This window comes from Lissotriton helveticus, chromosome 11 (assembly GCF_964261635.1).
Source record: "Lissotriton helveticus chromosome 11, aLisHel1.1, whole genome shotgun sequence".
NCBI lineage: Eukaryota > Metazoa > Chordata > Amphibia > Caudata > Salamandridae > Lissotriton > Lissotriton helveticus.
In genome coordinates, this window is record NC_136072.1 from 172604763 (window position 1) to 172626178 (window position 21416).

Here is a 21416-nt window from a genome sequence, read left to right on the forward strand (position 1 = left end):
CATATTTAATCATGCACACATAACATATGATGGATGACACGTAGGGACACAGAACATGGCAAAATTTACTTTTCCACATTCCCTCCTTGTCACTACGTTTCCATCAGGAAACATCAATATTCATGATACCATCTATCATTTCATACAGTATCATTTGCTCGTCTCGAATTATCCTGGAACGGGATTTAGAACTGGGCTTGGGACTAGGAATACAAGAGGTAGCACAAATGCCGCAAATCGCAGGGCCACATTGTATACAGAGGCAGCAGCTGAATATGATCGCTACTGCTATACCTAGAAAGGACAAGACTTTCCATCCCCATGCGGAAATTATATTCCAGAACCAACCGGACCATGTCCAGGTGCCTGGATCTTGGTGTATCAGATGGGCAATTTTATGGAGTCTGGTTATAGCTGAATAAACAGACGGCGCGTTATTTGGAATGAAAATGCAGCAACTAGATCCGATGACTCTACAGGCCCCGCCCCTATCGGCCAGTATGACGTCAAGGACGAGACGATTTTGCAAAACGACAAATCTCATAGCAGATTGCTCTTCGGTTAAGTTACCTAGAGCAGAGGCAGTCTCATTTATTACAGCTTCAAGGGTTCTGGTTAATCTACGGATTAACTTACTATTCTGGACAGGTCCTATAAAGAAAAAGAAACCTTTATTGAAATCGGTATATTGTTCTAGAGTGGTTTCAGTGTAATCGACAATCGGGGACTCCCTTCTATGTCTAATGTGTACTAGATGTGTGTTTCTATGATAATCAGGTGGGGCTAGGAAAACTGGTGGCAGTAGGAAGGCAATGTAACAGGTTCCCTCCCAATCGAGGGGCAGACGAACATATGCGGTTTGACCACAAATAAAATATGAATGACGTGAAGCTTTGAAAATAGATTTCCCACTGTCACTATACTTGACAATAGTAGTACAATCACTATGTCCTACATGTACGGAACCCTTATTTCGGACACATAATTCGCCTTTGACTGGTAGTACTGAAATAGCAGGTAAGTCTGGAGTAGTATCAGACTGAACATTCAGGACCATAAAATTCGACGAATAATTACCTAAATTGTACACTTCATTTTCTAGATCTAACCCGGTTCTGTGGGGAAGACCTTGCTTGTCTGGGAAACATGTACTGTTAAGAAAAGACATATCTGTTGAGGATGACGTTAACGTGGACCATGCTCCACACGAACCATTATGTGAAAATGGATAAGGAAAAAGTGGCAGAACTCCCTTCGGGGTCTGGAAAGGGGGGAGTCGACCACACACCCAACAATTAGTGGCATTGCTGGACTGATGTGAGTAATGTAACATGCGGATAAATGAGTTATTACGCATAGCGAGGCGGTAGGACAGCTCGTGAGGGGGCAGATCACTAAACGTGTGCTCTACTGTAGCATTAGCAGACTTATTTACATGTGAAACTGGGAAACATAGGTAAAATGCATAACTGGTGCAGGAAATCATAAGGCTGGAAAACAATATGAAACATAGAAAAACGATACATCGGATTGAGTTTTGACTAACTCTCTCACTATGGGGGTCTATTTTATACATGTCAGAAACAGTCTAACCGTTTCACCTAGGGGAGGACTTAGACAATCAAACTGGCTGACTTATTTTACTAGACCGTAGTTTCTGTTTATACTCCTGCTGCGGAGTTTTCTCTAACAGGGGGGATTTTGAATCAATGTCATTTGCGGGACAGTCCTTGAGAACAATATTCTGGCAATCCTTTGAATCCTGGGAAATGTTCTTTAAGGCAGGTTTCAGTCCTTTAAACAGTTTAATATGAGAAAGGTGTATCCATCCTTTTCGGCCTTCTAACTTCACGGCTGTACGGGTGGTGAGGAGGACCTGTCGGGGCTCTTTCCAACGAGGCTCCAGCGGACTTGATCTGTCAAAGTTGCGGACCATCACCATGGATCCTGGAACGATTTCATGCGGTGCCACTTCGGTATTATCTGGAAATGCGGCGGCAACCTGTGAACGACATGAGTTGAGGGCAGACATCAAGGAAGCTAGGTAATCTGTCAGCATATTACTTGAAATATCGGTAATACTTCGGGGTCTAGGAGTACCCCACATATTTGGGGGGCGGCCGAAAACGACCTCATACGGGGACAGACCTGATCTGGAATGTGCGACCATGCGCATATAAAATAAAGCGACTGGCAGAGCTACTAGCCAGTCCACACCTTTTTCTTGACAGACTTTGGCGATGCGGACTTTCAGGGTTTGATTATGTCTCTCAACGAGACCGGCTGCTTCAGGATGGCGTACACAATGGAACTTCCACTGGTACCCTAACAACAGGGAAACATGCTTCATGAGTTCAGATGAGAATGGCTGGCCGTTGTCAGAATATACGACTCTAGGGAGTCCATAACGGGGGAAGAACTCACGAACCAACTGCTTGGCAGTGGTCGCGGCTGTGTAATCTGGGACTGGATATGCTTCTGTCCACCTGGACAAAGCGCATACAACTACAAGGACATACTTGAAACCTCGACATCGCTCCATCTGAATATAATCCATCTGGAGGACTTCAAAAGGGTGGTCAGGGGGCTGGAATCCACCTTGTTCCACCGGGACACTTTTACCTGAATTAAACTGACAACATATCATACAGGTACGGACTTTCTGCTTAGCTGCAGCTCGTAAATGCTTGTTAAACCAAATGTTCTGGATACTATCTAACATAGCTTTTTCTCCTAAATGTGCTGGACTATGTGCGGTGTTGATAATGACTTGAACCATAGAGTCGGGGAGAAACCATGTGGCTCTACCCTTTGTTAACCATCCTTGATCTGTCTGGACCCCTCCTTGTTCGGACCATTTCTTGATTTCATCGGGAGTAGCATGTAACTGGATATCTATGACATCTTGAGTAGGGTCCTTAACTGTCATACATGTAGTCGGATCTGGAGTATGTGTCATGTTAACTGGAATGTCTGGAGTCTGGGCTGTAAGGTTGGCTGTGCGATCTGCTAGATCGTTACCCTGGGAAATGATGTCAGTAACTTTCGTATGTGCTTTGCTCTTGGACAGTAAGTGTCCTAAGTATACCACTTGCTGGACACAGAATTGAAGCTTCGAAGGGGACACCTTGTGCCCCATCTCGGCTAGGAAATACAAGACTGTAAGGGATGCTCGCTCGCAAGCACGTTCAGAACGGGCTGTGATCAGTAGATCATCGACATACTGGAGCAGGGCAGTGTCAGTTGGCATGTGAATGTTGTCTAGTTGTCTCTTAAGTGCTTGACTGTAAATACTAGGACTTTCTGTGAAACCTTGAGGAGCGCGTGTGAACATATAGCTCCTTCCATTTAAACAGAATCCGAAAAGGAACTGGCTGTCTGGATGAATTGGAACACTAAAAAATGCGTTCTTGAGGTCGATTACTGTAAAGAACATGGCTTCGGAATCAATGGCTGTTAATAGGGAAGAGATGTCTGGGACAACTGGGTACTGCGGAATAATACATTTATTAAGCTCTCGTAGGTCGATCACTAATCGATATACTGGGGGTGCATTTGGATCAGTACGTTTCATGACTGGAATGATCGGAGAATTACATACATTGGAGTCAGTTTCTACAATTACTCCTTGAGCGATGAGCTCGTCAATAATTTTAGATAAGGCTGCTACAGCCTCGGGTGGCAATCTGTACTGTCTGATTCGTGGTAACACTACACCTGGTTTGAGAGTCACACGATAAGGTGTGATTTGCATGTAACCTACATCAGTTGGACCTTGCGCCCATAGATGCTGTGGAACATTAGACAGTCTTGAATCAAAATCTCGTAATACATAGTGACCCTTAAAGTCACGTAGGAACAATCGTATTCCCTCTGGGGAACAGCATATAACTGCACCTAACTCTTTCAGTGTTTTAATGCCCAATAGATTTTCTGGACATGACTTAGTAAGTAACAGATCAGTAGTACGGGACAATGGACCTACTTCTAGAGTAACTGGCTTTGAAATCTCATTTACGATAGGTTTTCCTGAAAATCCAAGGGAAACATTTCTTGAGCCTGAGAGCGGAGCCCCTGGAACTTCGGCATGACTAATTGTGGTCCTACTTGCCCCTGTATCAATCAAAAACTTTCTGTCTTTCCCTAATACTTGACTATGAACATAGGGACCTTCTTGATCTACAGGTATCTCGATGAGAGGCAAGCCTACCTCCCTCTCTAGGCTGTTTCATGAATACTGCTGGTACTCTGGATACTCAGACTGTGCATACTGGTACATCTGCTGTGTGACATGCTGTGTTGCAGCAATAGGCTGCGGTGCTGTAACTGTCTGTTGTGCATTCTGTGGCTGAGGAGTCTGTGAAACTTGCTCTTGTCTAGGCGGACGTGGTCTTTCTTTAGTCTTACCAGTAGCTATGTTGTGTTTCAGAACTGCACACTCATTTATAAAATGACCTGGCTGTTTACAATAATTGCAATTCCCTTTAACGGGAGCTGCAGGATGACTGGCTTGATTCGGACCCCTCTTCTGACTGTCTTGAGGAACGGATTGTGCAACTAGTACTTTCATTTTCGTGTCTTTCATACGTTTTCTCTCGTGTTCTTGTACATACTCTCCATGGCACTAATGGTATTGTGCTTACCCTCGGCTATATTATCACTCCATTTTGTCAGGGTTTTCATTTCAGCCGGATCTTTAGACGGGTAATCTTGTTCTCTTATTAGACAGTTAATTAAAAACTTTAATATCATACGCTGGATCTCAGCTTTCCTTTGAGACATAGCATCACTAATACTTTCTGGATCATCCCCTGTACGGATGAAACGATATATTCTGTCTAGATCTTCTTTCATGTTTGGTAGGGTGACTAGATACTCGGTCACCCTCCTTACGCGTACCGAATATAAAACCATATTATTCTCGCCTGGGACTGGATCATAGGCACATTCGCCAAGGGCTTGCCTGATTTCTGCAACAGACTTATTACTCTTGGGAGTACGCTGTGATGCTTGAGCATGTAATTCGAGTGCTGATAAACGCTTGCGTGGCGGCGGGGTTTGAGGAGGACCTCCTCCTGCGGCCCCTAGACTAGAATCGTCGACTGATATTCTTCGTGGCGGAGCGGGAAATTGAAATGCTGGCTGGACCGGGGGTACCGTAGCAGGTACTGCATGGGGTGCCCCGGTGTCTGGAGGAGCAGGATGTGCCTGATTTACAGGGACTGGCGGAGCGCGAACAGGATTTGCATATTCAGGGACTGTGTCGTCCAGATAGGACGAAATAAAAATATCAGCTGCGGTCGGTTTGTGACGTAACTTGGTCGGAACTAATGGTGACGGAAAATTACTGGATGCCTCCGGGGTCGCTTTTGGCAAACCCTCGGCAAGAAGAGGGTACATACCCTTAATAAGGGCATTCCTCTGTCTGTCTGACTGTTCGGTTTTGACTTGTTCACCTATCTCGATTAATTCTTTTTCCTGGGCTCGCTCTAAGGATTCTCTACTTAATTCTGACTTTCTGATTTCTTTTTCGGTTCTTTTATGAGCTTCTTTGCGCCATAACTCGATGGCATCTTTCTGTGACTGTCTGGCTTTCTTTTTCCATAATGCTTCTTCTACTCGCATGATGCATTCGGCATCCCATGTACCCGATACGGGCCATCTATACTTTTCTTCTAACTGTTTGGTATACTCTACCCATAAATCTAGATACAATATGGCACTTATGCCATGTTTCTGATACATAAAGTGACCTGGACTGTCCCTGGGCGGGACGGGAACTGCTGCTTCCAGCAGACCCTTTCTAGTTTTTAACTGACGTAACTTGGAAAATATGGGCATGACTGAACTGTAATCCAGACACAATACAATACACAATGAACACGATACTTATTCCCCATTCATACCACGACATTAAAATACATGAAAAACATTTAAAATAATCAGTTCGAACAGAATACTACCTGGAAATACTGAGAACAGAACACATAAATTTTCTCGAGAACAGAAACTGACTAGAACAGAAACTAGATGTACTGCTGAAACAGTACGAAACTTACCGGTCTCATAAAGAGACACGTCAGGACCCGCATCCACCGAAGTGGACACTTCGTTTGTGGGACTGTGTACCACCAACCCACGGACCAGAGTCAATTAAATTGACCCTGTCTAGATACCACCCCAGTAACGGTACTCACCGGGCAGCAAGAACGGAAAGCCTCGGACTGGACTGGACTGCTACGACGACGGACGACGAACTTCGGACTTCGGACTTCAGTTACGGGTGGACCTCCGGATACCTCGGACCTTGGACTCTTGGCTTGGGCTCTGGTCGGGACTCGCCGCGTTCCTCCACCGTCTCGTCTGGATGCTGGACCGCCTCCTCCGTCTCCTCCGTGGGCCTGAGGGATACTTGAGCAGAAATATCTGCCACTGCGCAGAAGAGTTCCGTCACGACTGCAGAGGGTCAGGGGGTCGGCGTGGCTTCACCGACGCGTGGGGAAAGGGCAAGTCCCTATTCGGGCGCCATTATGTGGTAAATAAATAAATAATACCCTATTTTTGACTAGACATATATCATAACAGATAGCTCAATAAATAAGAGTCAAGATTCGAGGTAGTAGGAGTTTTGCAGGTTTAATACAGCATAAGGACAGGAACAGGACAACCTGCATGGGAATAGGATGACAGGGCCCAGCAGCTGCTGGGGCTGGATCTGGGATGAGCGCGCTGCCTTTTAATAACAATACATGAGCATATATACATAACGCAAACACATAGCATTACATTGCAGTAGGCGTAGCAGTGGGTGGAGCAGAAGGTGTGACGCGTAGCAGTCGCGAAAGATAAGGACAAAAGTAGGTGTAACTGGGCGTATACATAGACATGTGGTGCAGACGTAACAGGATATGTCATGAATGGGGCGGAAACCATGGAGGGGGCTACCTGAGGAGCCGGGACCTCTAACCTGATGGTGCGCGCAAACTGGCAATGACGTATTACTAGGAGAAGCTGGGGGCTATGAACTCTGTGCTAGGAGCAGAGACTGAAGTCTGGAGGGTCAGGGCGACATGTACCTAAACAGTATCTAGTATCTGATGTTTAGAGAACATGTTGATATAAACTAGAAGTCAGGAGGGGAAAAGCTAACTTGATTCTAAGACTGGACCATGCATTATTCTACATGTAGTGCGTGATGAAGAATATTAAATGACCATTAAATGCAGTATTTCTCTAACGTGGAGACGTGAAGGCTAGACAATGACGGAAACTATTGATGCAGTTCAGTAGCTTAGGAATGCAGAGAAGGAGGACTGAACTGATAACTGGACTCATAACATAACATACTCTTGGCAGACTCAGAGACTGAGCCATGCTGGGCCGGGCACTGCGAGGCAGGAAGTAAGTGAAGGGTCGAGGATACAGGTGGGGGCTGTATCGCTCCTCAGCGAGGTTTCAGGAGACAGGAGCTGAATCTGATGTCCAGGCCCTTTTGAGGCCTAGAAACGGGGACTTTATAATAAAATAACGTGCACACTGAGAAACGTGGCAACGTAGCTTTACATAGGCCTGATATTCGTAGTATTCACGAGGACTGGGAACTGGCATACTAGAGGTGGACACAACTGTAATTGCGTCATTAATCGGACATGGGGAATGCATATGCATATTTAATCATGCACACATAACATATGATGGATGACACGTAGGGACACAGAACATGGCAAAATTTACTTTTCCACACTACTTTAAATGGTGCGAGCAATCGGTAGTCCGTTTAGTTGCGTTTTTGTATCAGGATGAGGTAAACGCCTTAAAAGTGAACCGGCAAAGAGTGATTGTTTTAAAATGGCATATTAACAGGCTGCTCGCCCTTTCTCTAACTAGGAGCCTATATCAGTTATATCAGCAGAATATAAAAGAACACAGGACGTCCTTGCCTTAAACAAGTTTTTTACTCAACCTACGCGAACGAATTGGCACCACGCAATAATATCACTTAAAGATATTTAGGTAAGTGGTAATTATACACTGATCACCCGTATATATTTTTTATAAACTAGCACTATAGAATCCCGGCTTACTTTGTTTGGTGTGTTATATTGTTAGGACCTCATTCAACACACCGGAGGCCTCGTCATGTCACCTACAACCGTTTAAAAAGACCCCAGTAGAAGGACATAAAATAATCCTCTGAGGGTAAGAGAACCAGTAATATGTTTCTGTTGTATAATAAAGAAGCATTATTGTGGGTGCATACTAAAGCAATTGTTTTTTGACGAATAGGATACTGTGATCTGTTCGTATTTTAACAAGAAACTTAGGCTAAGGAAGCTCCGAAAGAACACTAAATAGAAACAAAAGGTGAGCAGTTATGTGTAATCTTGTTAGCGTAACAATAAAGGCTCTAAACAAGGGAACTGGGGGAAAAAAAGTTTTTGACCCATGGCTTACCCGCATATCATCTTGGTCCCCTTAGAAAACTTTAAATAAATCACCCAGCCTTGAATCCGTGGATACAGCATCTATACAGCCGCTCTGCAGCTTAAATAATTAGAGAACAGCACTGTTCTTGTACTTCAGTACAAGTTTAGGTAAGAAATTTATACTTATGTATTAGAAATGTAGGAAAAGTTGCCTCTATAAAATCATAGTAAATTGGTGCTTATACTTAAGACACCATTTTTCTAAAATAGGGATCCTAACTGAAATAGTGTAACAAATATGGAATTTCTCTATTCTCCAACCTTTCCTATCTTATTCTTCTATTTTCTCTATTTTATAACTCTCCCTGTACTTAAGAAACAATAAGGAACCGTGTTTCAGTAAAAGCCTTAAGCAAACACAAAGCCATTGAAATGCTTAGATGGACTAGTCAATTGGATGACAACCACCAATTGAACCATTAGATCTGATCAACCTGGCATCATTGCTTGATAAGAGAATTATATATAAGGATGTCTTTGACAAAATGTGTAAACTTTTGTATTTTGCCAAATAATTGAACTCTGAGTACCACATCTTCGTGTTTGCCTGTACACATTAAAGTGTGGCTTGGGTATGGAAATCTGTATATGCATAGGTGTAAAATATTTGTATATAAGGCGATATATCATTATTGCGAATGTTTATACCAATAGAATGTTGTAACAAACTAGAACTAGTTCAGTTATATCACTTAATGATAGAAGGTGTAATAAGTAAACTATTGTTATAATCTTTTTTACAGAAATTGGATGGTTTAAGTCCCGATGAAGGCATAGTTTATGCCGAAACGCGTCGACCGGATGCCACCTAACCTCCTTTTTAATTAAATTTTCTTGTGAATACACATGTATCATTATAGAATCTTTTATCAATTTTGATCAATGCACTGTTTTTTATTGAATCCTTTTTAATCAAATTAAAAATGTATATGTCCTAAAACTGCACTAGTTTGTTTTGTTGAATCTATTGGTTGTTGCTCTAATATATGCCTGGGATTGTTATTTCACATATATTGTTTACCCTGTCCCAGGATAACTATCCGTATCAGGGGGTCCTTGTTTGTTAACATAATTAGTTAAAGTCAGTGCCACACTGGAAGTGTGGGATTCTGCTGTTGCGTCGTTTTCCATATAATTACGGATTTCCCGCACTTGCCATATAATCTTTTGCATAACCTGCAGTTATCATGAAAACAAATGTTTGTGGGTCAAACAGATCAAAAGTTACTCAGAAGGGCTTCCACATGCCGCACAGTAGCAGACCTGTTTTCACTTAAACGGGTCGCCTTTTAGTTGCTGGTTTCTATATTTAGCTGTTAAACTGATATTAATGAGGTGAAACCTTTGTCCGCACAATACTAATATGTGAAAAAATGAAAAAACTTTTAAGGACTACTGCTTCAAAATGTGTTGCTTTATGCCACATAATTTGTCCTTGCATGCTGCATAATTTAGCCAACCCTGCTGCATAATCGTGTAGTCTCCTGCTGCTTTCTTCCAGTAGTCCTGGTTAAAGTCGATGCAATGCAGTATAGACTGCACAAATATGATTACATTGTTTATTGAAATCATGGAAAACACAGACGGGCATATTATCAAGGAGGGCGATAGGGAATTATCGCCGCAGTTTTCGGCCGCTAAACGGCGATAATTCTATTTCCCTATTAGCAAGCTGTCGCTAACTGCTGTTAGCGACAGCTTGCTTGTAGGCGATAGCGAGTGGTTTGGGTCCCGCTTTGCATGTCAGCGATGTTTATCGCTAATGACATGCAAAGTGGGCGTACCTAACCTGTTAGCGACTGAAAGCAGTCGCTAACATCGCTATCGCCTATTACCAACACAGGCGTAGCGATGGAAATATTCGCGCTAAGCGCGAATATCTCCAAAAACTAACACCTGCTCAGACCAGTTCTTAGCCATTATATCCCATGGGAGGTGGATATAATGGCTAAGACCCTTTTAGCGATAATGCGTGAATATCACTGTATTCTCAGCGATATTCACGCATTTTGCCGCTATCGCCGGGAATTTTATCGCTTTTGAGATAAACGTTGCTAATAGCACGTTATCTCAGCGATAAAATCCGGTGATGCGCGGCGATAAAAAAATTGTCGCTAAGCCTACTTAGCGATAAATATCGCTATTTGTTGGTAATATGCCCCACAATTCCTTGGACATTAATGTATTTATTTTTACAGAGTTTTATATAGCGCGAATAAAAACTAAAGATCATCACCATAAGTAAAAAACTGACATGTAGGACTGAATAATATGCGCCAGAGGAGAAACCCAGAGCTTAACAGAAGCAGTTTAGGAATGCAACCACTGGGATCAACACATGCTAGTGTGGTGTGGACGTGAAAATGGGTTGTAGCATTTGAGTACTGTAGCTGGAGAATTCTTATATCCTGGTGATACCTGAGCCCTGGAGACCAGGATTATCAATCCCATCAAATGTTACATGGTGTTTTGATGTGCAACCAAATAAAAATAATAATAATTAAAAAAAAAATTGTGTCAAAAGCAGCATTAACTGTACTATCAGGAAAGCTTAATCATTTTTGCAATGCCCCATTGCGCTTCCAGTACCTCCCCGTTCTAACTTTGCATACTTACAAACCATCATCAGAAGAAAGAAGACCCCTTCTCTACTTATGATGAAGAGAACCTTACACAGGTTGTGGCAGATCTCTTTTTGGGAGGAACCGAGACCACCGCCATTACGCTGCAATGGGCCCTGCTGTACATGGCAAACCGCCCAATGATCCAAGGTAAGACACAGAATCTTGTTACAGATGGTACATGCACTATACACAGTCGAAAGACAGGTCACCGGTAAATAATGTGTCCAGACATAGGACACACAGGCCCACACTAGAGAAAAAAGATAAAGATTTGGAAAAGCTATTGTTTGCAGAAAATGTATAGACATTTTGAACTGCTTGTTTTTTGCGAATGTCTCTATTTCCTTTTACCCTCTTTCGTTTGATCCTTATGTTTTTCTCTTTTTCACTATTCATTGTTTGCTTTTTCTATTTCACATTTTTTTCTTTAATATCCCTCTGTGCCCATCTGACCTTCTGTTTGGCAGTTTATCCCTCAACATTCAGTAAGTCTCATATTTGTTATTAGTCTTGCTATGTACCACTCTTTTGGGCCGATTCACAGAACTAATCTAAGATAAAATCCTAAACTTACTACTTTTGGTAATCACAGAAGGCATTTAGTAGTAGTAAAGTTAGGACTCCTAACTTTACTACTAGAAAACTGAGACAAAATCCTAACTTTACGACTTTTGGTCTTTACAAAAGGCATTTAGTAGTAGTAAAGTTAGGAATACTAACTTTACTACTACTAAATGCCTTTTGTGAATACCGCACACAGGTTTGGCAGTGTGGCAGCAGGGCGGTCCCATAGTATGCCCACCACACTCAATCATAGTTAAACATCTTTTCCATCCAAGACTTAAGAATTCTGAAAAACAGTTTGCCTGACATTCAAAGCTTAGTCCTCAAACCTTCCAAAACTAAATTCATAAAAAACAGAGTTCATTCTCATTCATTACCCAATGGATGCCACTCTGTGCAATGACGTGCCCACTGATCTTTACAGTGATAGTTTTTCTCAATCTTTACCCAAATCAGTGAAATCTCTAGGCTTATCGGCTGACCCACATACTGAAATTACAGCTTAAAAAGCCATTGGGTAAAGAGGACTAGAATAATATGTAAATACTAAATCTTCTAATACAAAACGATATTCGAAACTATACATCTTCAGCAGTAGAGCTGTGGTCCCTAAAAATATTTCATTTTTGTTGCAGGATTGTATAAGAACTTAAGTTAATGATATCATTAAACTAAATAGCCAATAATGGATTAGCTTACCTGATGAGTTCAACACATTGAGCAGTAGAGTTTCTTCCAACCAGTCTGGAGAAGCTAAAAGAAATAACATTGTGCGTGCATCCCATATTATGTTTGAATTTTTGTGGCTTTCATGATTAATGCATGGTTTAGATTTTGGACATATCTGTGCATGTGTGGTTATCCTAATGTGTTGCACATTCTGTCTCAGGTTTTTATTGGTAAGTTGAAATATATTGTTCTGGATGGGCATGTTCCCAAAAATGCAATGGGTAATGAGGAACTTGGTTATGGCAAAGATGGTTTTGTGAATAGGTCATAGTCTTTTTCCTTGATGTTCATTTTGCTTTCTGTTTTCGAAAATGTTATATTTATGTCTAACATTTCAACTTCATTCGGCCTATTGTTGGCAAATTTGCTTTTGCTCCATCAGACGTATATTAGTATTTCCTTAGTGCGTGCTGTCCAAGATCAGAAGAAACAAGGGATACTACCCAAAGATCCTTAGTTCAGTTTCACCAAGTAACAGTTGACTATCTTCCTGTTCTTCAAAGAGAATAACATTTTATAATTATTAATGTCTCTCTATAGATAAAGTCCAGAAGGAGCTGGATGCTGTCCTTGGAGATTCACAGGTCATCCAATACAATGATCGGAAAAAGATGCCCTACACGACTGCTGTGATTCATGAGATCCAACGCTACTGTAATATCGCTCCAATTGGGTTTCTAAGGAGATGTATAAAGGATATAACACTGCAAGGATTCCACACAGAAAAGGTATAATCATATGTTTCCAGCACGTTTTGACTGATTATTAGAAGGCAGTATTATTGGCCTCCATCCACAGTGCCATCCATATGTCATGGTTCAGTGGTTGATGTCCATGTAGCTCCGATTGTGTTGATATTGAAGGAAATGCTGTACTTGTGAATGATACTGAGATGCTGCTGCTGAAGTTATCTTCATAAGGGGTTTATTCAGACAGGACAAATTGCAGAACTCAATGACAGAGGGCTATAGAGTATACTATAAAATATATTCTTGGCACCTTCCTCAGCGGTCTAATAGGTTTCAAGATTATGCAGCATTGGACGAGATACTCTTTTAAGCACTACATATCTTAAGACTGAGAGGCATCATCAGAGCATTGATTGAAAACACACTGGAAGCTCTTGGGAGGCTATTGTGGAACACTGGGTACGAGGTACCATTAGATCACTGATAAGAGGCACCATTAGTTTGTTTGTGAAATATACCTTGAGAAAATATTGAGATAGGGTGTCCTGCACTGCAGATCTGGTTGAGTAAAACTCTGTAGCTGTGATCTTTCAGGCGTGGAGACACTTTGAGTGCTCGAAGCATAGGATGTTCTTAAGCAACAAGATAGGAAATTGATCAGAGGATTAATCACCGACTTCCTCCTCAGAAGAAAAATATGAGAGAATAATGCCAGCATGTTGGGATGCTACAACTAAGAGGTCATCATTTGACTATCACATCACACTACATTTACAATATAGATATATATACCTAAGTCTGATGAGCTAATAAGCAGTAGAGCCAATGACATCTCAAATGCTGAACACATTGATAGTGACTAAAAAGCAGAGCTGAATCTGTTTAGAAGACTCTATTATGAGCTGTTGGCAACAGGGTAAATGTAAATGTAGAGGTACTTGTATAGCGCACGACTCCCCGGAGGCAACTCGGCGCTTGTACGAATACTGCTGAGGAACCCTTCCTGGCCTTTCCCTGTGAAGTGCCCACTCCTGGGATCCATCAAGGTGAAGCCAGGCATCCTAGAGTTGTTGGGGCCGTTGTGGAGATTAAGCAAGCTATTGCCCAGAGTTGCACTCATGATTAGAATAGGCACCGAGGCGAGAATTATCAGGTCCGAGGAAATTGAGCCCAAGACCCACTGAGGCGGGAATTGAACCCTGGTCCCAGGCCAGACTTCTGCATCAGGGTCTGCCGCTCTAACCATTGAGCCACACTTCTCCACTTCTACAAGTGCTGGGATCACCCCAAATTCAACCTTGCTTGTAGCTGTAACATTTATGTTATTACAGCAGGTGGATTGAAATACACATGCCCTTGAAGCAATTAGCTATGTTTTAACTGATGATGGGATCACGGCCATAGAACATTAGAAATGCCTTATCTCCGAATATGCTTTCATCCTCCAACTAGGTTTTGTCTGCCCCTGTTGCAATGAAGCGGTGCTGCAATTGTGTGTGATGTGACAACTCTTTCATAGTGCATTACACAACATACAAGTAAAGGATTGGAAGAGACTGAGAGATATAGTTCTAGTTTAGTGTCACAGCTCTCATTCGGAAGTTGTTGATATGTATTGTATTGCCCTGAGTGGACCGCTTTACCCAGATTCCCAATTAACTATTAGTACCCACATGACCCCATATTCAAATGATGGATTATCCCAATTTTATGTGATTGGGATATCATTCTGAAAGGAATATGAAAGATTTGATAGGCTACATAAGTGATGTATTCAAATCATTCAGCAGTCTAAAGTTTTGCAAAAAGTGATGGCTCCTCTACAAAGAACATTTTAGAAAATAACATTATCTTCCCTTCCGTTTTGTCAGTTGATGCACATTTTACCCTTTTTGGTGTAAAGGGAACCTTTCGCTTTTTCCAAGCTGAAAGTGAAATATTTGAGTAATGAATTAGCTTATACATCACTAAGCATGTGTTAAAGAAAAATTGTGCATGTCCATTTTTTAACTATTATCTTACCAGCATTTCTCCTGATGTGACTAACATGTCAACTTATTACCACTATTGTTCTATGTATTGGGATTGGCTGGTTCCTGTGAGCAAGGCAAGGGGTGTATTATTATAAGTGGAGTATTGAAGTTCTTTGGGACATTGTATTAATGACGAGGACTGAACAACATACTTAGGGTCATCATGATGTTAACGTGTTGTAGTTCCCATATTAAAGAATCCCCTCTTCTGGGATCATGTACTTTCACTCAGCAGGTTTCACAAAGAATAATGCTATATCCATTGGATCAGTCCATCTGAGCATGTCTTCCAAGACAGGAAACATGTAATGGTATGGAAACAGCCAGACAGTCTAGTCAGGCCAATTGAATCAAATTAGGAGGCCATTGCAGACTACTCTATACTTTACAGCAAACAGTACCTAGTTCTCGATTGTCCCAATAGGTCACACTGTAGTCTGTGACTTCATTTCTATCTTAAGTGACATCCAGGGCATCTTTAAGAAGCATGTTATGTGGAACCAAATAAGTCTACAATGCCAATCTCAAAGTTGGGAAGTAAAAGTCAAAAAAGTCATACCAAGAGGTGGGAGAGAAATATCTTGCCATTAGTACACCAATAGAGAGATAGGAATTAACCTAGCACGACCTCCGTTATAACAAGTATATATACCACGAAAAGTTCTAGAGAATGGAGACAGCAAATATTCTTAGGCCCTTTCAAATGGCTTACAGGTATCCAGAGATATTTGGTAGGTCAACTCACCCACTTGTGTCATGGCATGTTTCATCATAGGGGACCTAGTCACACCATGGTAGCCATACCACCACAGTAGACTCAACAGCATTCTGGGAGTTCTTAATATAATGATACTGATAGAGACAAGGGTCCAGATCTACAAATACCTCAGAGAATCCCACAGAAATTCTCCTTTAGTAGTTGGGTGACCTGGATATGATTAAATAGAACAATTGATAAGGATATCAGATGATAATCAAGGGCTTATTTATGAGCCCTTGCGTCACTTTTGCACCACCGGTGCATCACTTTTTGTGACGCACCAGCGGCGTAAAAAGTGAGCCTTGTTGCACCATATTTACAAAGTGATGCATCCACCTGTGTAACTGTGTAAACCCCTGCGTCACATTATACCTGCTCCCGGTATAATGTATGCCGGGACGTTCCGACGCAAAATAGGGTCGTAGAAGTGACGCAGTGAAATCTATAAGATTTCACTGTGCCACTTCTAGGACGCAAATACGGCAATATCTTACGCCTGCCTCATGGCAGGCGTAAGACTGATGCAGGCACATTTCACATGGGACTAGCCCATGTGTAATGACCCATTGCTGGAGTTGCGTCACTTTTGGGACACACTCCAGCAATGCGTCATTTATGCGCCTACAGATACGTCAGAAATATTGACGTATCTGTAACTCCTTGCGACATGATGCGTCATACTGTAAATATGACATATCATTGGTGTCGCAGGGAGGGCGCAATGAAAAGTGACGCATCGCTGTTTTCTCGCAGCGATGCATCACTTTTTATAAATGAGGACCTCAATGTATTGTCTATCCACTCATCCATGAAAATGATGTTATATAAATTGACATCATGTTTTGACCTACTTCTTGACCATATGGGTCAAACAGCTTTGGTCAGTGCTTAATGTATACTGTATGCAGTCTACCACACTGAGGCCATGCTAATAGAAAAGCCAATGGCTCTCGTACCTAAGGCTTCTTGTTTGATTTGTAAACCCTACTTTGGGTTAGCAAGGTGTCACGGTCGTGCCGAGGGGCCACCTCCCTGTAGTCACACACTCGTCAAAGGAAAGATGCAGGTCTGTTTACCTAACAGACCCACGTCTGGCCCCAAGAGAAATATCCCCGCTTTCTTTGGAGTATGAACTGGCATTCAGGTTGCTCAATGAATGCTCTGTGAAGAATTAACCAAAGTTAAGACAACACCCTAATGAGTTAGAGTAACCTGTATGGTGTCTTGAAACTCATTGTGTATTGTGGGGAAGAGGTGACATAGAGTGTACGTTTCCTTGTCGTTAAGTTGTGAATTTGCGGAGGGCTGTCACCAGTAAGATCAAATCCAGCTTTAAAGCATATTTTGATAAATATATATCAAACAACATATGGCCCAGCTGGTGTTTTGTCAAGTTTAAGGTTAAACTAAAAAAATCAGTTAGCCAAATGCATGTCAGCAAGTAAGGGACTTGCTGGTATAAATTATCAAATATATGTCAGAAAGTAGGGGTCAGCTGGAATAATGTGCCAGGGTGCCAATCACCTTTCAATCTGATAATAACGTACAGAGCTGTTTCAAAGGAAAAGATTACTACCACTGTGCAGTTCAAGCCGATGAGCTGAATAATGTTACAGACAGTAAGTTGCTGGTCATATTGTTTTACATTACTAAGAACCAACTCTCTTGGGGGTTATTTTTTGGCATGTATCAAGGTCAACAGTCAGTAAACAAATTAGTAGTATATACTCATGTATGTAGAAGTATGTAGAAGAAGCTTGAGGTAGAGGGCATGTGGGTGGCAGAAATGTGCAGTTGCAAGAAGAAGAATAAACTTTCCTCATTTGACAGTTTCATAGAGGTTAATACACTCCTCTTTGAAGGGTGTGGTAAGGCAGCAGAAAGATGCACATCTCTGCATCCTTTTTGAACCCATTTTGAACAGTTTGTAGATGCAGAATCCATTTCCTCTTCTCTTTTCTTTATCAATGGCCTGTGCCATCTCCCCTGCTTCGTTGTAGTACTTTTTAATGGTGTGGAAGGTCAATTGTGATAAATGTTCATGTTTTTAGCATAGAGTTCTGAATATGGGTGTTTTAAATTCAGTGTATTAATATTGCAATAATGTACCTGGATTGATTTCTCATGATTTTAAGATGTCCAATTCTCACAGGTTATAGATCCTCTCGAACTAATGGGCATGAAATTTTCTTCTGAAGAGTTTTATATTGCGCTAGTCCTGAAGATATCAGGTATCAGAGCGCTTTACATGAGCACCAGTTTCGTTACAGATTAAAAAAAATTTTGTTAGGCACTTGGAGATTAAGTGATTTGCCCAGGATGTTGAGCGCCGCTGCCAAGACTCGAACCCGGCTCCCCAGCGTCGAGGTCGACCACTCTAGCCATAAGGCTACATCCTCTCCAATTCCCTCCTTTTTTCCCTAATGCCAGCTGGTTACCTATGCCTATAAATGTAAGCCGGAAATGGAATTGAGACATGGGTATCAAAGGAACAAAGGGTCTTTGTTTTTGGTTTGAAGTTTTTCTCCTGAAAGTAATCAGGATTCAAACAACTATTGTGCTAAAAATATTGGTTTAAATATTATACAATAACCTTGGCTACGGCTGGAAGCCAGTGGACTTTCTTACAGACATAATTTATTTTGAGCCCTACAGCAAAGCTGACCTTTACTTTCTGATATCTCTATAATTGAGGCAAAGACAAAGGTGAGGACTAAATTGGGACTGGTGTTCCTTCCACATTTCCAAGGAAGGAAGGCTAACACTGTCCAACTTTGCAGTGGATCAGATTCCCTCTATTTGGCTTTAGGAAGCTGTGTCTCCTTGCCTTTGTTCCTGTTGTCTAGACAACCTTGTGTTTTTCTACCAGTCAACATGACATATCAGTGAGGCCACAAAAGGAGCTCCTGTGTTCTTTTTTTTCTAGTGGGTTAACCAAGTCGTACTACCATTCAGAGTTAGATGGTTACTGCAATATCAACCAAGGCTATGTGATGACTACCTCTGGAGGCAGTGAGATTCTGGCTCTACTGAATCACTGTGAGGAGACTGTCAACCAGCTTGATCCTAGAGCAGGTTTGCCCAATTCAATGGTGAAGTCAGATTTGTGATAAATATTTTAGAAAGGGGAACTTTTAGGAAGGTACAATTACCCTGCCTGAAGTACCCTAACGCTAAATGTGCATTTTGCTCTCATACTTCTTCCAGCCAGTAATTATTATTTCAATAGGAGTGAATATAGTGCAAATTTACTACCATGAGCAAACAACAGACTGATCTGAAAGAGATGAACCATTTGAGCCTGATAGGATATGTAGGGTGAGGCTGTGAGGATCCTTTTTGACATTAAGGTGTTAAATCATGTTTGAATATCACATCCTGATTAGCATGTCTGTGAGAGTTTTCATATGAAAGTTAGGAAACACTTCAATGAAGCCTCCCCAGTCATAGGCAAATGTTAGCTGACATTTTGTCTCCCCAAGACAGACTGGCCCCAATCCCAGTGGGACTCTTTTTGACATTACAGTATCACAGCCTGTTTGACTGATAACATTTGTGGCACAATTCAAAGGAGGGATGCCAAAACTATTGTTGTGTATTCCCTGTTTGATTGCTAAAACGAAATTGTTCTACAAAACCTCTCTCTCTCTCTGAGGTTGTTGTGGTTACAGAGACTGGCTCAAGCAGGATTTTAGTGTTAGAGGTGGGAGCATACTTGGATCACCATAGTGCACCTGCCGCACAGCTCCTAACCTTGGAAGCCCAAGTTTAGTATGGCCGAAAACTTCAGGCACCTTGAAAATGCCCTAAATGGGTCGTGTTAGACCTGGGAACCTTTATCTAATTGGTTAGGACATCCCCAGGAATCCTTTCTCACCCACTAGTTTGTCCCAGACATAAATGTGACATCTCCAGGAACCCCCTTCAGAACACTTTCTAGACCTAAGGAAGAACAGAAGAGGACTGAAACTGCTGTCTGCGACCTGAAAAGTGCCCTTGTGGAATAGACCTGTTCTCTCTCTAGTAACCAGAACAATGAAGTAAACTCCAAGGGTCATAAGGCTGACCTGTTCAAGCTGCAGGGATACAACAAGTTACCAGAGGCCTTTCTTCAACTGACTTCCTGAAGGGCTTTAGAAGTGTACTTCTGTGGTGGATTGGAACTTAAAGGACTAAAAGTTAAAAGGATGAAGGATGAACCTCTATCAGGGTTAGTGCCTGGTTGCGCATACATCCGGTTCTACTGCGACCATTGACTATCATTGGCACTTTGGGCTTCTTGCGCTATTTCAACTTAAAAGTTTTCCAATTCATTTCACTGGTTCCCATTAGTGGATGTTTGTCATTTTGGGTGTCTTTTTGTTTATTATTTTTACTTGTTTAGCACTCCATGGATACTTTACACATTGCCCCTAAGTTACGCCTGTTTGCTTGATGCTATAGCTACCAAGGGGTTCAGGTTTATTTAGTGACTTTAGTGGGTCATCACAACATCGATTTTGGTTATTCCTGGTGGTGAGTACTTATCCCATCATCTAACAACCCAATTTCTTACAGTACCACATCTGATGTCATCTACGTTTGGCAGGTACTCTTGTAGGTTTTGCTTAGCAGTAAGATATACACATATATAGATATATAGAGTTTAAAAGACTTCCTTGGGGGCTCAGGATACTCATCATGCCCACCTTGAATGATTTGGACCCAGATTTAATCAAACTGTGCCAAACCGACACAAACTAATGCTCCTTCAAACTCATGAGGACACTCATTATACATGCTGAAAGAAAATTGGAGAAAATCATGAGTGTAATTGAAACATTGGAACTGGAACTTGCCAAAATCCCTGTATCAGAAGAAAATAAAGAGTTAATTGAGAACATGGAGAAGAAGGTATCTAAACATGAAATGGAAGTGGAAAAACGCAAAGCAAATAAATTCACGAGAGATAGGCTGGATTATGCCAACGGGCGGATTTACACATTCGCTCATAAATAAGACACATTAAGAAGTCATGTGGTGATGGACAAATGTGCAGGAACAGAACAGACGGATGTGGTTGATAGTTCGGAGATCAGCTCAACAGATGAAGAAACAACAGCAATGCCACTGGATTTTCGCGGGGAGATGCAATTAGCCCAGATGATAACGCGACAAAGAGGAAGAGGCAGAGCAAATACGTGGGGGAGAGAACCATCAAAGCCCCAATCAAAACCACAACCAGAAGGGGCACAAGGAGGAGTAAAATCAAAGAGAGGCATAGGAAAACAAAAGTAACAATAAAAAAAGGATAACAAAAACTGATAACATGGTCATCAACTTATCAAGTAAAAAATTATCTGACATGCATTTAAAGTTATTCAATACGGGACTATCCTATTGCCCAAATAAGAACATTGATGTACCAAATGCACGTATTGACCTATATAAGTTTTGTCGGAAAATCAAACTGAGGAAATACTTCTCTGAGAAAAAACATCGGAAGCAAGAATACCCAGTGGAAGACAGAAATGTGTCCTCTATTGCTCAAA

The 21416-nt window shown here is 41.7% G+C and overlaps 1 protein-coding gene across 1 annotated transcript in view; it reads left to right on the plus strand.

The window, feature by feature from the left end:
• LOC144791729 (cytochrome P450 2J6-like) overlaps positions 1 to 21416 on the plus strand; it is a 165375-nt gene that overhangs the window by 129727 nt on the left and 14232 nt on the right. The window contains exons 6-7 of the mRNA XM_078666497.1: positions 11116 to 11257; positions 12944 to 13131. Coding sequence (XP_078522623.1) covers positions 11116 to 11257; positions 12944 to 13131 — 330 coding nt within the window. The remainder of the gene's footprint in view (positions 1 to 11115; positions 11258 to 12943; positions 13132 to 21416) is intronic.